The sequence below is a fragment of the Haliotis rubra genome, unplaced genomic scaffold (assembly GCF_003918875.1).
Source record: "Haliotis rubra isolate DU_JTF1 unplaced genomic scaffold, ASM391887v1 Scf144, whole genome shotgun sequence".
Lineage (NCBI taxonomy): Eukaryota > Metazoa > Mollusca > Gastropoda > Lepetellida > Haliotidae > Haliotis > Haliotis rubra.
In genome coordinates, this window is record NW_025765381.1 from 1154542 (window position 1) to 1174814 (window position 20273).

The following is a 20273-nucleotide window of genomic DNA, read 5'->3' on the forward strand; positions in this document are numbered from 1 at the left end:
CAACACAGACATAAATCTGGCCACCATTGCGGTATGCAAGTTATGTCCGGGTCTTGGTCTAAGTACACCAAGATATTAAATTGAGTAGCATTATACGCCTTCGACAAAATAGTCCGCGTTCCGCTGTAGTCCTCGACCACGCCAAGACTATTAAAAATCCATGTCACTGTTTATACCAGCAACCTTAGATAAAAACGCGCCTCACTCCGAGTACCTCTCGTATCTTGTAGCCCTGTTCCCGTGATAGCGGAAAAACGCGCGAGTCTTCACGTTTGCAGCAGACGATCTCGGTCATGTGACCAGAGATAAAACATGATTATGGCGATGGAGAGAACTGAAGCGGACTTTGCTCGTGAAATATATCCTTGTCATACCACGACCGATTCAGCGACTGTGTTTATTCACAACGACAGGAAATGAAAAAGAAACTGCATTTCCGAAATGAGTTCTGATACTTACGACGCCATTATTGTTGGCGCTGGGATATCTGGTTTGACTGCAGCCCACAGGTTGAAGAAAAAAGACCCGAACATTCGCGTGCTGGTCATAGAAGCTAAAGGTGAGATGGTTGGTTGTGTGTTTCATACATAAATGTGTCACTTAGTAGATAGGTTAGAGAAGTAAAATGGAAAGGTCTGATCGTCGTTATTTGTGAATGTATCTCCAAATACAGATGCGGACTGTAGATTTGTGAAAAATAACATGTTTGGTGTCTGAAAAGTAACAAGCGCACACACTGCACACGAACAGACACACAAACAGATACAGACAGACAGAGACACACACGCGCGTACGCACGCTCTCACCTGAAGTTCAGGAATGTATTAAACATGCTGGCGTCACCAGAGGTGATGAAGTTCAAGCTGATACACATCATTTCCATTATTGATGATGTCAACCATTAAATTTGGGATAATCGTGTTATTCTATTGATAACGGCCGAATTCACAAATATGTATTTCAGTTACGTAACGGCTGAAACTATGTCAGCAACTATGTCGTAACAACGACATGACTGAAAGAAAATACAAGGGCAGAGTATTTGTATGTGTAAGTGTATGTGTATGTTTGAGATGGGTGGGTGGTGTGTGTCTGTGTGTGTGTGTGTGTGTGTTCGAACCCATATTGAAGTTAATCCCCCTCCCCCGCTTGAAAATTCCCGGATACACATATGTAGTAAGTCTGCTTTGTTAGCATACAGTTATCGGTTAGCATTCAGTTTATATTTTGAAAGGCCGGTTCACATTTAAATTTTGCCTCAGTGTGAAAATTAAGTTGGGTACTACATCCATTTTCTTCCTTGTATGTTCTGAAAAATATACTGTTTTCGTCAGGTGGTCATCTGTTATTTACATTTTCCATCATGAAATCGGAACAACCTTGCTGAGTTTAGTAAATGCAGACTATTAAAAATAACATCACCAGGCACGCACAGGAATCAGTAAACACAGAGGAGCCATGTGTTAGCAATGTTTCAACACACTGTCAATAGTCGGTGATCATGAGAAACTCAGCCTGTAGATCTTCCGCATACCAATTCAGTAACACACCCATCACCACTGTCTCTCAGCAGGCTACGGCAGTGATGTGTCCATGGTTCTGTACGCTGATAGTGCAACAATATACACGTGTTCATTTCACTCTCCACTTATGTACTCATTATTGATCCTCCGCGATGTATATATGGGACTACATAATCCCATTTCACCTATGTCGACGGTGATCGGTCGTGTCAAGTGGTTGACCTATTTTATTTATGATGTGTAGGTGTGTGTGGGCTCAGACTGCATATCCGGAAATATATATGTGTTATACATAATAATAGTCTATCCCAAACCTACTTATGAAGAGTGAGCGAGTATGGTTTTACGCCGCCCTTAGCAATACTCCAGCAGTGTCACGGCTAGGGACATCAGTAATGGGCTTCACACATTGTACTCATGCAGGGAATCAAACCCTGATCTGCGGCGTGACGAGAGAACGCTTTAGACCACTAGACTACCCCAACGCCCTACCTTTTGAAGAAGAGAGGAAATATTTGATGGTGAAAATGTTGTTATTTAATAATCTTACCTATATTGGGTACAACATGTTTTATAATCGGGTTCCATTGGTGGTTAATTTGGACAGAACCTCCGGCCCCATCAAGATCTTTTTGATCCAGCTCCGTATGTATCCTTATAAGAAGAATAAAATAAAAATATGATCTTTAAGATATAGAGAGCGTTCCGTGTACTTTATTGTGGTGTTTGACTTTCATTCTGGTTTTCTTTAACACATTTACATGTCCTTCCATTTAACACTTTATGGTATCGGCAGACTCCTTACCGTGTTACAGTACATCACGGACGCCCCCCTTGTCTCGCACCATAGACACTGATTTAAAGGTCACATGCAACACAAAAATCAAACATAATTAAAACACAATTATCACTTCTTCATGACATATAATATGCATTGCTGATTATGAAAAAACAAATAAACAAAATTGTAAGCGTATAATCGCAAATCAAAAGTGCAATATTTTGTACTTGGGTTTACCTCCCTCGAAACGAAGCAGCCGGGATACCGAACCCAGTCAGAGCGGGTGTATGTGCACTCAAGTGTAACGGCTGGTTCATTAACAGATGCCGCCTTCACAGCTCATTGTGTGTGTATATATAGAAAGTTGAGTTTTGTAAATACATGCTCATTTTTTGTGTATAACACTTTGCAATCAACAGACATCATAACATGTCATGTGTTCAAGTATCACACCTGCCTGTCTGTGTAATTACATAATGTGACAGAGACCGAACTCTGGCCATAAATCAATGCGTTTTGTTTATGGTGTATAGCCTGATTGGTGTTAAGTTCAAATTGCGTGTGGTCAGTGATGGCAGTTGTGTATTGAATATTGTCATTAGCAGACAGGCAGGCAGACACACAGGTGTCAATAAGCGACATAACTATATATCAGTTAGAAAGTGTGTCAACTCTAAATAATGACATTGCTTTTAAGTATCGAACTGAGAAAGTGACTCGGTAAGAAGAACGTGTGGTGCAATAGACAAATGAAATTATATAAACAGTTTATTTACTGTCATAACATACAAAAAGCTTGCGCCTGTGAGATATCAACAAAACATTAGGAAAATAGCTCACACCAAAGCCTTCACCGAGTATTCACCAGACAGCCCGCTTCCAAGTTGCGCAAACCTATTTCACTGCGCACGTGCTATGAGCGCAGCCCAGCTGTTGAAACCCGTATTCCCCAGAAAAGTCTGGGGAAAATTAGTGAAACGTTTGAACTCCGATTTCGCGCGTTTTTTTCAATCGCGTTATTTTTCAACTTTATAAGTTGAATTTGCATTTTTGACGCTTTGTTTCGGTAAGTCCATACCGAAAGGTATCAGAATCTGCAAAGTTGTGTTTTACGTTGCATGTGACCTTTAAGCTGTTGGGCAAAGGAAGGTATATAATACATATCAATGGATTTGACTAAAAGTGAGAAACGTTACCAGACTAAAACCCCGACACACTGCGACTGAATTTCCAAAACACAACTACGATATCCGTAGTAAATGTATCAACATCCAGTAAGAATGTGTTGTTTGTTTCAGTTTCAACGACTATAAAACGTGGGTTTATGATTTCATTTTCATGCTGATTACGTTTATGTGATGAACGATATGATCTCGAGTTACAATGAGGTTACGCCTTATTCCCACCCGTTCTAATCTGGAAATGAACAATTAAATGATTAGAGTCGAGTACATTATCGCTCTTTACTCTCAACATCGGTTGACCATTGGATCGAATGCTTTACATTTGCCTATTATGGTCCCGAAGTCTATACCTATGCTGGTTGATTCTTTCCAAAATGTAGTTAAAAGCATTACAAAGATGAAATACACGTTAGAATTGGTTTAAAAACATACAGAACAATTTTTCATTATCCTAAACTTCTGCATGAAAACATTGCGAAGCTATTCGCATCTCCTGATGTGTCTTCGAAAACTGTATTTCTCTTCTTTGGGGACCATTTGTCTTTTCAAAAAACATTAAACAAGCCTTATATAACTGAGGCTACGAGCATCTGTCACTGTTAGAAAAGTTTGGGGAAGGTGAGCTTCAGTGCCTCTCTCTCTCTCTCTCTCTCTCTCTGTACTATAAAAAGTAAGCCTTATATAACTGAGGTTATGAGAGCATCTGTCTCTCTCTCTCTCTCTCTCTCTCTCTCTCTCTCTCTCTCTCTCTCTCTCTCTCTCTCTCTCTCTCTCTCTCTCTCTCTCTCTCTCTCTCTCTCTCTCTCTCTCTCTCTCTCTCTCTCTCTCTCTCTCTCTCTCTCTCTCTCTCTCTCTCTCTCTCTCTCTCTCTGTACTTATAAAAGTCCGTGCACAAATAAATACTCTCATGGTGTTACGACCAGGGCAAATGATTTACACCCATACAGTTTACACCCATGCAGTGAACTACGCACGACACCTGACCGTGGAATGTTGAGTCTGTATGTAAACATACTACTGAACGTTACCAGTAGAAACAATCAGTAAGATTATATTTATTTATGATCTATTGGCATGACAGGGGGGAACTTGTCACAGTAACCTGGGTTTGTTTGATTGATTCAACTGATATGCACAAGGGCCGGTTCTACAAATTCGATCTAAGACTGTGGTAAGTCTCTGCTATCGTATGAGGAGTAAGCCCAGCTTTGACACCGCCCTTTTGAACACGGACGATAGGGTCAGCAGAATGCATGAACCGATAGCTTGAATTTTCTTTCATGTTTTTACAGTCACTGGTTTGTCTGGCCCAAACCTGATTATGTACTGACTAAATGCGCCGTAAAATAACATTAATATTTACTTACCGTAACAGCAATAGCGAGTATTTCACCGTTCACGTGTGTATTTGCAGATCGAGTTGGAGGCCGAACGTACAGTGTTCCCCTGAAGACTGTCTCTGGGACCGATGGGACCGAAGGAACGGATGTCTGGGACCTCGGGTCACAGTGGGTGGGCAGGTGAGATCGGGTGGGCAGGTGAGAGCAGGTAGGAAGGTGAGATAGGGTGGACAGGTGAGATCGATTAGGAAGGTGAGATATGGTGGGCAGGTGAGATCGGGAAGGAAGGTGAGATACGGTCGGCAGGTGAGACCGGAAAGGCTGATGCGATAGGGTGGGCAGGTGAGATCGGGTAGGAAGGTGAGATAGGTTCAGCAGGTGAGACTGGAAAAGCGGATGCGATAGGGTGGGCAGGTAAGACCGGAAAGGCGGATGCGATAGGGTGGGCTAGTGAGATCGGGTAGGAAGGTGAGACCAGAGAGGCGGATGCGATAGGGTGGGCTAGTGAGATCGGGTAGGAAGGTGAGACCAGAGAGGCGGATGCGATAGGGTGGGCTAGTGAGACCCGGAAGGCTGGTGGGATGAGGTTGGGGTCGAGGTGTTTGAGACAGCTTAGGTTGGTGTAATAGGCTGTAGTGAGATTTTAGTAGCGGGTGAAGAAACTGTAGTATGAAAAATGTGTTAACTTCCTAAACATAAACCTCTACACGTCCCTTTCCTCATACTTTATGCACGTTTAGAGGCTACAGATGTCTACGACTGGGTCTAAACGTGCCAAATGTGGCTTTAAATGTTTTGCTCTTCTGATTTCAGTAGAAATAGTAATCCTATCCTCATCTAACTTAATGCCAAATGATACCAATCTTATTCATAAAATGGTTTAAATTCTAACCATAGTCAGCTATATCACATGTATATCACGGTGACCTGTAAATGAATATAGGTGTTTCGGTCTGTTTTCCCTCTCAGTATAGGACCTTGCAGTTTCTGAAAATGAGACAGCCATTGTCTTTGTTTTATCAAAATCAGAAATATTCTTGTCACTGGTGGCTATTGAATTTCCAACATTGGCCAGCTCCCACGATTGTCTTGGGACTCGTGGACTGTTAAGTCAGGGCGTTCTTCTAAGTCAGTTCTGCTATATCCAGATGCCAGACCCACGTCATGTCGTTGCTTTCGGAGCTGGAGTTGGAGACGTACCACCAGTACAGTGAAGGCAGCAAGTTCGTCCAGCTGGAGGACCACAGCATCCGGACCTACACCTCCACCCTGCCCACCCTGTCATTCCTGGAACTGATGGACCTTCGCAGATTTATCAACAAGGTAAGTTGGGTGCAGTGTAAGGTGGTTACTGGGGTGTATATCTGAGCTCTGCAGACGTCAATAACGAAATTTTCCTTCCGTAATTCTTTTAAAATGCACTTATCTCCCGAAAAAGCATTAAAACGTTAGTTTCGGTGCTTAGAAACGACAACTGTCGCTTTCGAGGCATGGAAACATATTTTGTCCCTCTTAAAAATGTCTGCCCGTACCCACACCCACCCACCCTTCACCTTAGAGTACATAAAGGTAGGTCTCATCGTGACTTTGCAGTAGCCAGCATAGGGAAACAATGTCCCGCTGGATACAAAATATCTCGGAATTACTCAAGTCATCACTGTGTCGCCCTATATTGTGTCGAATTAACCTGTAATTCGGGTAATTTAACACGCCACATTCTTATGTTGATGTGAGTGCCGAACACTCTCATAAGTCGACTATGTATCCGGTTCCTTCTAGTTCAATACAGCGGTGTTAAACTGTGTGTGAAAACCCCATTGGAAACCCAGACCTAATTGGAAGGTTTTTATACCATTGTATCAGATTAATCGATACTTATAAATTACGATGCAGAATAACAATTCACTAACGTTGAAAACAAAGGACATACTTCACAGATCTGGAAATGAGAACAAACAAAGAAAGCCGATGTGGTAACGTAAAATCATTAACATTGGATCATAACTCATCCCGCTCTGCTGATGTCCATTCCTCTCTTCAAGTGAACAATCCACTGTTCAGTACCAATGTCCAATACAGGTACAGGTATAAGGGGTGTTTGTTTCGTGTTTAGATCGATGCCATGAGACGTCAGGTGCCCGCTGACGACCCGTTCTCGTGCGCCAAGGCCAGGAAGTGGGACTCGATGACACTTGAAACTTCAAAACAGAAACATTCAATGACAGAAACATTCAACGGCATTGTGGTGTTTAATCTCGCGCTGGACAGCAGGTACGTACAAGAGTCTGCCCATGACGGCATTGTGGTGTTTAATGTCGCGCTGGACAGCAGGTACGTACAAGAGTCTGCCCATGACGGCATTGTGACAGTCTACCTGATGGTACGTACAAGAGTCTGCCCATGACGGCATTGTGGTGTTTAATGTTACAGCAGGTACGTACAAGAGTACGTACATTGTGGTGTTTAATGAGTCTGCAAGAGCCCGCCCATGACGGCATTGTGGTGTTTAATGTCGCGCTGGAATCTATTCATGGTAGATATGGTTGGTTTGTTATTTAACGTCGCACTCAGTAATATGACGGCGGTCTGTAAATAATCGATTCTGGAACAGACAATCCAGTGATCAACAGCAGGAGCTTCGATCTACGCAACTGGAATACGATGACATGTGTTAACCAAGTCAGCGAGCCTGACCACCCGATCCCGTCAGTCGCCTCTTACGACAAGCATGGCTTGCTGAAGTCCGATTCTAACCCGGGTGTCGTGATAGAAGCATTGTACACCTTCGAGCTTGCATCAGCCACCTGGAGATTGAGGTTTTAAACAATGTCCAGTGCTTCTGAATTAATTGTTTGATTGGTTGAATGCTCTCCAACTATCTTATTTCGTTTTGGCACAAGCTACAAAGAGATCCAATAGGACCCTTTAATGTATATTAAGGACTTAAGATATTCGGATGTTGAGTGTGTGAAATGTTTTGGGTGGGGCCGTTGTGGTTTCAGTCGCGGAAACGATGTTGACAGATATAATCGATGCTTGTGATGTCAATCACAGTATTGCCATCGTATACAGAACGCCGTCATGTTGAATGCACTTGTATATTATATTTGTTATTTGTTAAAACATCGTAGATTTGTTTGCAACATGTGTCGATAGCCACGAGGCTAAACTGACCCATAAATATATATAATGATACACTTGATAATTGAGGGAGGGGCAAGGCAACATCCTCCCAGTATTATCTGTAGAACTCCCTTCCAACAGGATCCGCTGATGCCATAGACGCAGTTGTGCGGTACATCCTGGGAGTCGAGGCGTCCCAGGTGTCGCTTCTGTTCTTCCTCATGTACGTCAATTCCGCCGACGGCCTTGACCACATCGTGCAGAAAACAGAGGATTCGGGACAAGACCTGAAGATTAAGGTTAGAAGTGAAACAACCTTAGCTCTAAGGTCGAAGTCGCTATGTATTGTTTAAGGCGATGTCGTGATGTGAGCGTGAGCGTGAGTGAATGAGTGAGTGAGTTCAGTTTCACGCCGCACTCAGCAATATTCCAGCTATATGGTGGCGGTCTGTAAATAATTGAGTCTGGACCAGACAATCCAGCGATCAACAGCATGAGCATCGAGCATCGATCTACAAAAGTGGGATACGATGACAATTGTCAACCAAGCATGGGTTACTGAAGATCAATCAGAGCGACAGATAACGTTTATGGGTCACTGAGTTATGTACTCGCTTGTGTTCATCTCAATTGGGTATCCTAATTTTCCTTTGAGTAACCAAATAAATTGTACCCACCTCACTCAACTCAATTGGGTATTTTTCCATTTTCCGTTTAAATGTTGGTTTACGTGTTTGTTATTTATATTTGATCTGTAATATGAGAAACGATAAGAAAGACTGCAAGTTGCCAAGTTTATGCGTTGAAATAGAAACTCTCAATATATCTCAGTTATTTTATAGACCCACACATACGCAAGCTAAGACTTGACATTTTTGTGTGTACACATGTAAGATCAAATTTATTGAGTATTTACAAAACTTCAAGCATACTTTTACGCAATAGACTTAATATGAATTGAGTTTTCACATAGATATTTGCGTAATTTACGCAGATACGCAGCTTATCTGTACCCCTGTCAATTAAGGCGATGTCATGTTGGGATAGTAGCTGTCGTGACGATATGATAATGTCATCACTCCCCTATATCTCATCTGCGGATAACTCGAAACATCCATGATTTAAATGTATCACAGTATTTACGAAACCAGTCATGTATTAACATATGCCGATGTTTGACACATTAGTGTTAAAAGCCAAATATGACAGTGAATTAATATTTCAAAAAGGAGAGGATCTAAAATTTTGCAAGTAATATCGGTTTAAACTACATTTTGATAGGATTGCAGTTACACATAGAAGTCGCTGTAAACAGCCATCTATAACTGAATAACTTCTATTTACTCCTTTAGAGGGGTGGTTGAGTAGTCCTATGGCTATTGTATTTGTTTATCATTATTTATAATGACGATTCTAGGGCGGTGGGGTAGCCTAGTGGTTAAGGCGTTCGCTCGTCATGCTCAAGACCCGGGTTCGATTCCCCACATGGGTATAATGTGTGATGACAATTTCTGGTGCACCAAACCGTGATATTGCTCGGACTTTCCTGAAAGCAGCGCAAAACCATTTTCACTCACTGGTGTCCCCAACCGTATATTGTTTGAATATTGCACACGTTTATATCCGTTTCAGGGAGGAGCTCAGCAAATATGCGAGAAGCTGGCCGCGGCTATAGGAGACAACAGTGTCCTGTTGAAACAGCCAGTGTCAAACATCAAGCAGGTAGACGACTAAACTCTGTGGTAACATCGTTGATGCTTTTACCCATGACATGAATGCACCAGAACTAGTACAAGTGTTGTAGGAGAGTATCATGACGTCTGATTGTTTGTTCGATTCTGTTATCGTTGCCGATGTTTCAGGAGTCGGAGGGCGTCATCATCACCACGTCAAACGGCACAACGTTCAAGTGTAAACGGGCTATCGTCACCATTCCGCCTAGCTTACTCAGTGAGAATCCTTATTACCAATGTCTTGTCATTCTATCATCCGTCATATCTTCCTTAACATATTCATGTAGAAAGGTCGAGGCCAGAATAATCAGCCACGACTGTCTGCCGAAACAGATTTCACTGAGCTAGATAGGTAACACAGACTGCCTTATATGACTATGCGGATCTGTACCTTGTATTACCTATGTCATGTGTACCTTGTATCATCAATGTCATGTGTCCCTTGTATCATCAATGTCATGTGTACCTTGTATCATCAATGTCATGTGTACCTTGTATCATCAATGTCATGTGTACCTTGTATCATCAATGTCATGTGTACCTTGTATCATCAATGTCATGTGTACCTTGTATCATCAATGTCATGTGTACCTTGTATCATCAATGTCATGTGATACCTTGTATCATCAATGTCATGTGTACCTTGTATCATCAATGTCATGTGTACCTTGTATCATCAATCATCAATGTGTACCTTGTATCATCAATGTCAATCATCAATGTCATGTGTACCTTGTATCATCAATGTCATCTGTACCTTGTATCATCAATGTCATGTGTACCTTGTATCATCAATGCCATATGTACCTTGTATCATCAATGTCATCTGTACCTTGTATCATCAATGTCATGTGTACCTTGTATCATCAATGTCATGTGTACCTTGTATCATCAATGTCATGTGTACCTTGTATCATCAATGTCATCTGTACCTTGTATCATCAATGTCATCTGTACCTTGTATCACAAATGTCATCTGTACCTTGTATCACCATACCATCTGTACCTTGTATCATCAATGTCAAATGTATCTTGTATCATCAATGTCATGTGTACCTTGTATCATCAATGTCATGTGTATCTTGTATCATCAATGTCATGTGTACCTTGTATCATCAATGCCATGTGTATCTTGTATCATCAATGGCATATGTACCTTGTATCATTAATGTCAAGTGTACCTTGTATCATCAAAGCAATCTGTACCTTGTATCATCAATGGCATGTGTATCTTGTATCATCAATGTCATGTGTGTCTTGTATCATCAATGTCCGGTGTACCTTGTATCATCAATATTATGTGTACCTTGTATCATCAATGTCATCTGCACCTTGTATCATCAATGTTATGTGTACCTTGTATCATCAATGTCATCTGCACCTTGTATCATCAATGTCATCTGTACCTTGTATCACAAATGTCATGTGTACCTTGTATCACCATTACTATCTGTACCTTGTATGACTATCTCCTGTACCTTACATCACTGATACCACATGTACCTTCTATCACTATCTCCTGTGCCTTGTGTTAAAATCTACTGTACTTATAAGACTAATACCATCAATAGCTTGTATTAACATCTCCTGTACCTTGTATTACAATACCATCTGTACCTTGTATCACAATACCATCTGTACCTTGTATCATAATACCATCTGTACCTTGTATCACAATACCACCTGTACCTTGTATCACAATACCATCTTTACCTTGACCTTGTATCACAATACCATCTTTACCTTGACCTTGCATCACAATACCATCTTTACCTTGACCTTGTAACACAATACCATCTGTACCTTGTATCACAATACCATCTGTACCTTGTATCACAATACCATCTGTACGTTGTATCATCAATACCATCTTGTACCTTGTATCATCAATGTCAAATGTATCTGTACCTTGTATCACAATACCATCTGTACCTTGTATCATCAATCATATGTACCTTTATATCTTAATGTCTTGTATCATCAATAATCTGTCATCTCAATGTATCTTCTTGTATCACAATGTCAATGTGTCATCATCAATGTATCTTGTATCATCAATACCATCTGTACCTTGTATCATCAATACCATCTCTACCTTGTATCATCAATACCATCTGTACCTTGTATCACAATGTCATGTGTACCTTGTATCACCAATCTGTACATCTGTATCTTGTATCATCAATGTACCTTCTATCACTATCTCCTGTGCCTTGTATCAAAATCAACTGTATCTGTACCTAATACCATCAATAGCTACCATCTGTACCTTGTATTACAATTGTATCTGTACCTTGTATACCCATCTTGTACCTTGTATCATAATACCATCTGTACCTTGTATCACAATACCACCTGTACCCTTGTATCACAATACCATCTGTACCTTGTATCACAATACCACCATCTGTACACCATCTTTACCTTTGACCTTGCATCACAATACCATCTGTACATTGTATCACAATACCATCTGTACCTTGTATCACAATACCATCTGTACCTTGTATCACAATACCATCTGTACCTTGTATCACAATACCATCTGTACCTTGTATCACAATACCATCTGTACCTTGTATCACAATACCATCTGTACCTTGTATCATAATACCATCTGTACCTTGTATCATCAATACCATCTGTACCTTGTATCATCAATACCATCTGTACCTTGTATTGTGTAATGTCAAGTGTATCTTGTAATACCATCTGTACCTTGTATCATCAATCCCATCTGTACTTTGTATCATCAATACTCATCTGTACCTTGTATCATCAATGTCATCTGTACCTTGTATCATCAATACCATCTGTACCTTGTATCATCAATACCATCTGTACCTTGTATCACAATGTCCATCTGTACCTTGTATCACAATACCATGTGTACCTTGTATCACAATACTATCTGTACCTTTGTATCACAATCCTGTACTCTACCTGATACCACATGTACCTTCTATCACTATCTCATCCGTACCTTGTATCACTGATCCCATCTGTACTTTGTAAGACTAATACCATCTGTACCTTGTATCACAATACCATCTGTACCTTGTATCACAATACCATCTGTACCTTGTATCACAATACCATCTGTACCTTGTATCACAATACCATCTGTACCTTGTATCACAATACCATCTGTACCTTTTGTATCACAATACCATCTTTACCTTGACCTTGCATCACAATACCATCTGTACCTTGTGTATCACAATACCATCTGTACCTTGTATCACAATACCATCTGTACCTTGTATCACAATACCATCTGTACCTTGTATCACAATACCATCTGTACCTTGTATCACAATACCATCTGTACCTTGTATCACAATACCATCTGTACCTTGTATCACAATACCATCTGTACCTTGTATCACAATACCATCTGTACCTTGTATCACAATACCATCTTGTACCTTGTATCACAATACCTTCTGTACCTTGTATCACAATACCATCTGTACCTTGTATTACAATACCATCTTTACCTTGTATTGTGTACCTTGTATCACAATACCATCTGTACCTTGTATCACAAATCCCATCTGTACTTTGTACACAATACTATCTGTACCTGGTATCACAATACCATCTGTACCTTGTATCACAATACCATCTGTACCTTGTATCACAATACCATCTGTACCTTGTATCACAATACCATCTGTACCTTGTATCACAATACCATTTTGTACCTTGTATCACAATACTATCTGTACCTTGTATCACAATACCATCTGTACCTTGTAATCACAATACCATCTGTACCTTGTATCACAATACCATCTGTATCCTTGTATCACAATACCATCTGTACCTTGTATCACAATACCATCTGTACCTGGTATCACAATACCATCTGTACCTTGTATCACAATACCATCTGTACCTTGCATCACAATACCATCTGTACCTTGTATCACAATACCATCTGTACCTTGTATCACAATACCATCTCTACCTTGTATCACAATACCATCTGTACCTTGTATCACAATACCATCTGTACCTTGTATCACAATACCATCTGTACCTTGTATCACAATACCATCTGTACCTTGTATCACAATACCATCTGTACCTTGTATCACAATACCATCTGTACCTTGCATCACAATACCATCTGTACCTTGTATCACAATACCATCTGTACCTTGTATCACAATACCATCCTCGTATCTTGTATCACAATACCATCTGTACACAATACCATCACAATACCATCTGTACCTTGCATCACAATACCATCTGTACCTTGTATCACAATACCACCTGTACCTTGTATCACAAATACACATCTGTACCTTGACAATACCATCTGTACCTTGACCTTGAATACCACTTCTGTACCTTGTAACACAATACCACCTGTACCTTGTATCACAATACCACCTGTACCTTGACCTTGCATCACAATACCTTCTGTACCTTGTAACACAATACCATCTGTACCTTGTATCACAATACCATCTGTACCTTGATACCATTTGTACCTTGTATTACAATACCATCTTTACCTTGTACCACAATACCATCGGTACTTTTTGTCACCAATACCAGTCGTACCTGAATCAGCATCTCCTGTACCTTGTATTACCAATACCAAATGTATCTTTATCACCAATACTGCGTTTACTTTGTACTATTAATACCTCCCACCTGCATACTACTTACCTTGTTTTATAAAACCGCATTTACTTTGTCTTTGGTTTTGCCTCGAAGATATATACATGTATCTGTGTTTACTCACGAACATACAAAACCAACGACTAACGGGATCGGGTGGTCAGGCTCGCTGACTTGGTTGACACATGTCATCGTATCCCAAATGCGTAGATCAATGCTTATGTCCGGTCCAGATTCGACCCATCCGCCGCCATATAGCTGGAATATTGTTGAGTGCGGCGTAAAACAACGAACAAAACCCACGTCTCATTAACAATGGTATTGCCTCCTTGTACCAGCTCCGACATGTCTTATTGCAACTCCCATATGTTACAGACAAGGTCCATTTCGAGCCTATTCTGCCAATATGCAAGCGGGACTACATAAGCCGGGCTCCACTCAGCAACAGGATCACAGCCATTGTCACCTTCAGAGAGGTGGGTACAAGGGGAGAATTGGCCACTCACAAATAATCACATTTCCACATGCATTTTGGACAGTTCCAAGATATATTATTGGGCAAGATCGTTTCGTTATCAAACTGTAAGTATCAATGATCGATCCAGAATGTACACACCGCGTGTGAACTGAACTTAAACCAAAGCTTAGCAGTGAGGGACCCAAACTTTGGTAGCCTTTGTTCTCGTTTATGGTGGTTACTTAACGTGACAGGCAGAACCGCAAAACAAAATCTCAAATGCTTCTAAGATAGTTATATGTTTAAGATATTTGAAGAACCAATAAAGATCAACAATAGGTAAATATAGATAATGCAAAGTAACCGCACGGCGTCTATCGTTTCGTGACAATGACATGTTCAACAAGCATGCCTTTGAAGGAACACCTGGACAGACCCTGCTAGGACACTATTATTGATGCTAATGGTGGTTCTTCTCTTCCAGTCGTTCTGGCGAGACCGGGGATGGTCGGGTGAGATTCTGTCCAGTGGGGGACAAAGTACAGTAAGCAGATGCGACTCAGGTCCTCTCTGCTTCGCCTGTGACGCCACTTCCGCTGACGACAACCCTGCCATCATCGCCTTCATCGGCGGTCATCAAGCTGTCCAGTGGGGTCAGCTGCAGGTCAGATTTGACGGGCAAAATATATAAGACTGCAGGGGAAATCAGCATGAACGATGAGTTTTAACAAACCTGTTTGTCGACTTCTTACATACTAATCCCTTTCTTCTTGAGATACGTTTTAGAGTTGGTCTTCAGCAACCCATACTTGTCGTACAAGGCGACTAACGAGATCGGGTGGTCACTTGTTTGATACATGTCATTGTATCCCAGTTGCGTAGATCGATGTTCATGCTGTTGATCACTGGATTGTCTGGTCCAGACTAGATAATTTACAGACTACCGCCATAGAGCTGGAATATTGCTGAGTGCGGCGTCAAACAACAACCAACCAAATCTTACTCATTTTTCTTGACTTACCCCTGTTTTTCGGTTAGAATTGATACTCAGCAAAATATGCCTGTCGTTAGAGGTCTCTATTTGAAAGGCTAATCAAGATCGGTGACTTGGTTGAATGCGTGTCCTCGTTGGTCATGATATCAATCACTTGTTCTAGAGACATAGCCGGACTTATGCTGAAATAATGCTGAAACCATATTTATTCTCATTCCACGGCATGATTAACACCCGGTATTTCATTTCTAAATGTCACAAATCAGCCTTTGTATCAATGTGTTATTTTATATTTGTGATGATCTAAGCACATATTGGTATGACGATGTCCCATAGGTTACTATAGGTGTTCATCGATGTAACCATGTTACCATGGCATCAACTGAAAGTTGACGTTAGGCCTATGTTAACGTTGGGACTGTAGGTCAATTGTTTGTCCCTTCCTTTGCTAAATACTGAACAGAGAGACGAAGAAGGAAAATAGTGGATTCGATACGCACTGGGGACATCGTCCTGCACGAAGTTTTTCTTCTATAATTCGATATATTATACTAGTTTGGTTAAAATAATCTTCTGATTGTTCTTATGAAAAAGTAATCTTCATCTATTTTCAACATCACGTCGAAGGTACAGGTGGGATTTCCGACATGGGGAGAAAGTGTGAAACCTATTTCTGGTTCTCTGGTATTGCTGGAATATTGGTAAAACATGTTCACTCACTAACCCTTTCGCATCATCCAGAGGGAGGAGAGGAAACGCGGGGTACTTGAATCCCTCTCCCGATTCTTCGGCCCCGACGTCTTTGGCTACGTGGACTACGCGGAAAGGGACTGGAGCCAGGAGCCGTACACCGATGGGGGACCTCTGTGTGTCGCCAACCCTGGAGCCATGATGTACTACAACAAGGCGCTACGCCAACCTTTCGGCAAGTGAGTAACGACTCCAGTTTATACAGTCAATACTGTGGAGGATTGGGTGTGACGTTGTTTTTGGAGGTTTGGCACAAACAGATAAACAAATGGAGATTATTAACCAGGTTAATCTTTATCATATAATGCCATTCTTAAAATTACTCTAAAAATAGAAGCAAATCGTACGTGAATTTATATGAAGAGAATCGAACATTCGCGTAAGAATACTTAGCGGTACACCAAGGTAAAGGTCGTTCATGCATCATGTTCGCTCACGCAGTGGAAAAGCCCCTGTAAACTCGCAACGACGTCATCAATGAAATGTTAAAACGTTTTGGGAAAGTATTTCGTGTATTGACCTAATGTAGATATTTATCAGATTTGGATACCAAGATTATGAGATTACTTTATTGCAACGATAACACCCTCCATTAGATGGTAATAAAATGTATTCGTACATTTCAATACTCGTTTACGTTTTGACATGGTATCAGTTTGCGATAAAGAATTAACGCTTCATCTATAACATGATTCAGTTCTGTTAAACAAGATTTGTTTTCGCTTGAAGTTGCTAAAAACAATACCGTGAAATTTATATTTGATATTTATGTAACATGGCATTCTACCCTTACCAAAATAGTTTGGTTTCTTTCAGGATTCATTTCGCAGGGACTGAAACAGCGACGGTCTGGATTGGCACCATGAACGGCGCTGTTCAGGCGGGCTTGAGAGCAGCGACGGAAGTGCTCCGAATCATCAAACCGGAAGTTGTGACGCCAGACGACCTTGCCATTCTAACCACCAACCGAACACGCCAGAAGAAATCTGTGCGGCGGAAAGCCAAAGCGCCTAGTTGGGTGACACTGACAATTGGACTCGGTTCACTTATCACCATCTTGATTGCCATGGGCACTCGGGACAAACTGCAACACCTTCTCCAAGGCGTTTCTGCTCAAAACTAGGATTTTGTACAAATACCTGATTCAGTTCGAAATACTATGTCGACAATGTAATTGAAACAGGTACTTTTCCACGCAGATCGTCAACTTAAGGGCCTTTTCCTTACAGACATTTTATCTCCATTTTATTATAAAAATACCATGGACCTATTCATTGTTATAGCTCAGAGATTAGTGAGGCGTTAAACAAACCAAAAACAAAAAACCAAACACATGTACATAATATAGTCGGAATTGTAAAATCGCCTCTTCTTTTAGTGAAGCGGTGGGGTAGCCTCATAGTTAAAGCGCTCGCTCGTCACGCCGAAGGCCCGGGTTCGATTACCCACGTGGGTACTGTAAGTGAAGCCCATTTTGGTGTCTCCCGCCGTGATATTGCTGGAATATTGCTACAAGCGGCGTAAAACCATACTCGCATTCGCACTTATTTTAGCAGAAGCCTAGAAACAGCAGCCCACACTCGTGAAACAAGAGACACTATGTGCCAGGAATGATTAAATTAGTTGCTATAAAGAATACCAATGGAGATATACCCTACATAAACGAGGATGGTATCTGACACGTGAAACTAATGGCCTGTTTCCAGGGAATAAATCAGTTTCCATAGTATCAGTATAAACCGCTGTGGACAAAGTCAATTGCAGAAACATGTTCGTTCCAAGTTCAGTATGAAACATACAACTTTATGGATGACAACTTCTTGTTTATTGCATTAAGCGACGTTTCGATCTAGATTCTTACATCGTTATCAAGCTAAAAGTGACTACAACCAAATGATGAGAGGTATATATACATAGTATGTTTTGACAAACAGCAGATTAATATTAACAACATGTAACTGAATAACAGCTGGTACATAATTGGGAGAGGTCAGCGGGAAACCAAGAACAACAAATGTGACTCCCGTTTGGCTCACCAATTTCTAGAATGCCGATCAAACAATTATTTAATATGTAAGCAGTGTCATTATATGTTCTGTAACACACTGATTATATTTGCAGGTATATTTTGGCAAAATGTGAAACAGTGTCGATTCTTTTGTTTATCGTTCTCTGTAAAAGACCAGAAATCAATTCACAAAACAGGACTTTTTTCGTTTTCGTACCCATAACTCTTTCCTAAGTAAGTATCTTACTCAAAGTCTTTTCTTGAATTACTGCGTGGAATGAATTTGTGTTGTATCATTTTCAAACCATTTTTGTTTGTGTGATTTGTCACTCAGGGAGACATTTGTTTAGGTGAGATTTATCTCTCTGTTTAAGTCTTTTTGTCTTGATATTTTGTCGAATGCTCCGAATAAATCAAATATGCAGCTTTTCGATACGATTTTATGTGCGTTTATGTTTAAGTGAGTCGAAAGGTGAGAAAGGGTATCTTATGGGGTTCAAGTCTTATGAAAAACAGCTTCAATTGGACACCGATATTTGTAGTATTTAGCTTTCAAGTATTACCAAAAGCGGTTCATTTCAGCTTTTCATCGGAATCCAAATATTTTGATATTCTATCATCAAAACGATTTCTTCCGTCGACGTGTGCAGTAAACTGAAATGATTTTGTACGGATCCGCAAACAAATTTATTTATCAATATGATCATATGTATGATATCATAAAATGTATATAAAATGGTAGGCATAGGTTCCTGTGAACAAACAATCAATATTCGTGTTGTAATTATGTATCTCAGGTACAATATAGTTTGTTTTGTATGTAGGTTGTTTGTTATTTCGATTGAGTTGATGCAAGTGCTACTGTCAGTCCCGCAGACACAGATTTCACCTTCATCAGACTCAGATACGCTTTCCTTATGGTTAAAGCGTTCGCTCGTCACGCCGAAGACCCGGGTTCGATTCCCCACATGGGTACAATGTGTGAAGCCCATTTCTGGTGTCCCCCCGAGGTGATATTACTGTAATATTGCTAAAGGCGGTGTAAAACTAAAATCAATCACTCACTCACTCACTCACTCAGATACGCTGATTCTTCCTGTTGACCCAGACTACAGCTGAATGAACACGATGTAGTTGTTGTTATCGTAGCTCTACGACTGTCCTACCTCCTATACTGTAACATAGACTTAGGACAGTCGCGCTACGATAGCTTTGTGAAACGGGGCCCTGGGCCTTGTATGATCTCAGGGCTTCGACTGTCGAAAGGCGAACGAAGTTCAGTAATCCTGTCAGCTTAGCTCAGGTACGTTTTCATACCGCCGTTAAACGATTATCCATTAGATATACTCCAGCAAAACAACAAACAACTTCAATGGGCCCGCCATTCGCTTTCCTACGATTACCTGCCACTAGAGTTCGCCTCCAATTGGTGCTAAGGCACTGTTAAGAAGGTCGTTCTCCGTTCCAAATTACCATAATGCTTCTATTATCGACCTCGATTTGCCAGCTTACACATATACATTTTCTATGCAATATAGTCGATGTAGATATCTGAAAACAGAGTCAAACCTTACTTAAATATAAACCAGCATGTTCAACCTGCCATGGTGAATAACAGATGTTATTTGAGGATGTGCTGTCCCGGCGTATGATGCAGGATAACAACCACGCCAGGTGTTGGTAAATATATTCTGAGTGAGTTGATATAAACTAATTGATATGTATACAATGTCTCGACGAGA

General features: G+C 40.8%; 1 protein-coding gene across 1 annotated transcript; it reads left to right on the top strand.

Annotated features, from left to right (window-relative positions):
- Nucleotides 1-441: 441 nt before the first annotated feature.
- On the top strand, nt 442-18961 carry LOC124269312 (probable flavin-containing monoamine oxidase A). Its single transcript, XM_046704324.1, has 11 exons — nt 442-559; nt 4903-5008; nt 5977-6151; nt 7054-7099; nt 8093-8250; nt 9584-9673; nt 9814-9901; nt 14698-14798; nt 15264-15443; nt 16515-16702; nt 17340-18961. Exons 1-11 carry the CDS (start codon nt 442-444, stop codon nt 17644-17646), a joined length of 1557 nt encoding a protein of 518 aa, XP_046560280.1. The 3' UTR covers nt 17647-18961.
- The last annotated feature ends 1312 nt before the right edge of the window (nt 18962-20273 follow it).

Coding starts and splice junctions, on each gene's coding strand:
- LOC124269312 (XM_046704324.1), top strand. CDS start 442: ATGAGTTCTGATACTTACGACGCCATTATTGTTGGCGCTGGGATATCT. Junction 5,009..5,976: donor GGGTCACAGTGGGTGGGCAG/GTGAGATCGGGT, acceptor TGCTATATCCAG/ATGCCAGACCCACGTCATGT. Junction 14,799..15,263: donor CCATTGTCACCTTCAGAGAG/GTGGGTACAAGG, acceptor CTTCTCTTCCAG/TCGTTCTGGCGAGACCGGGG.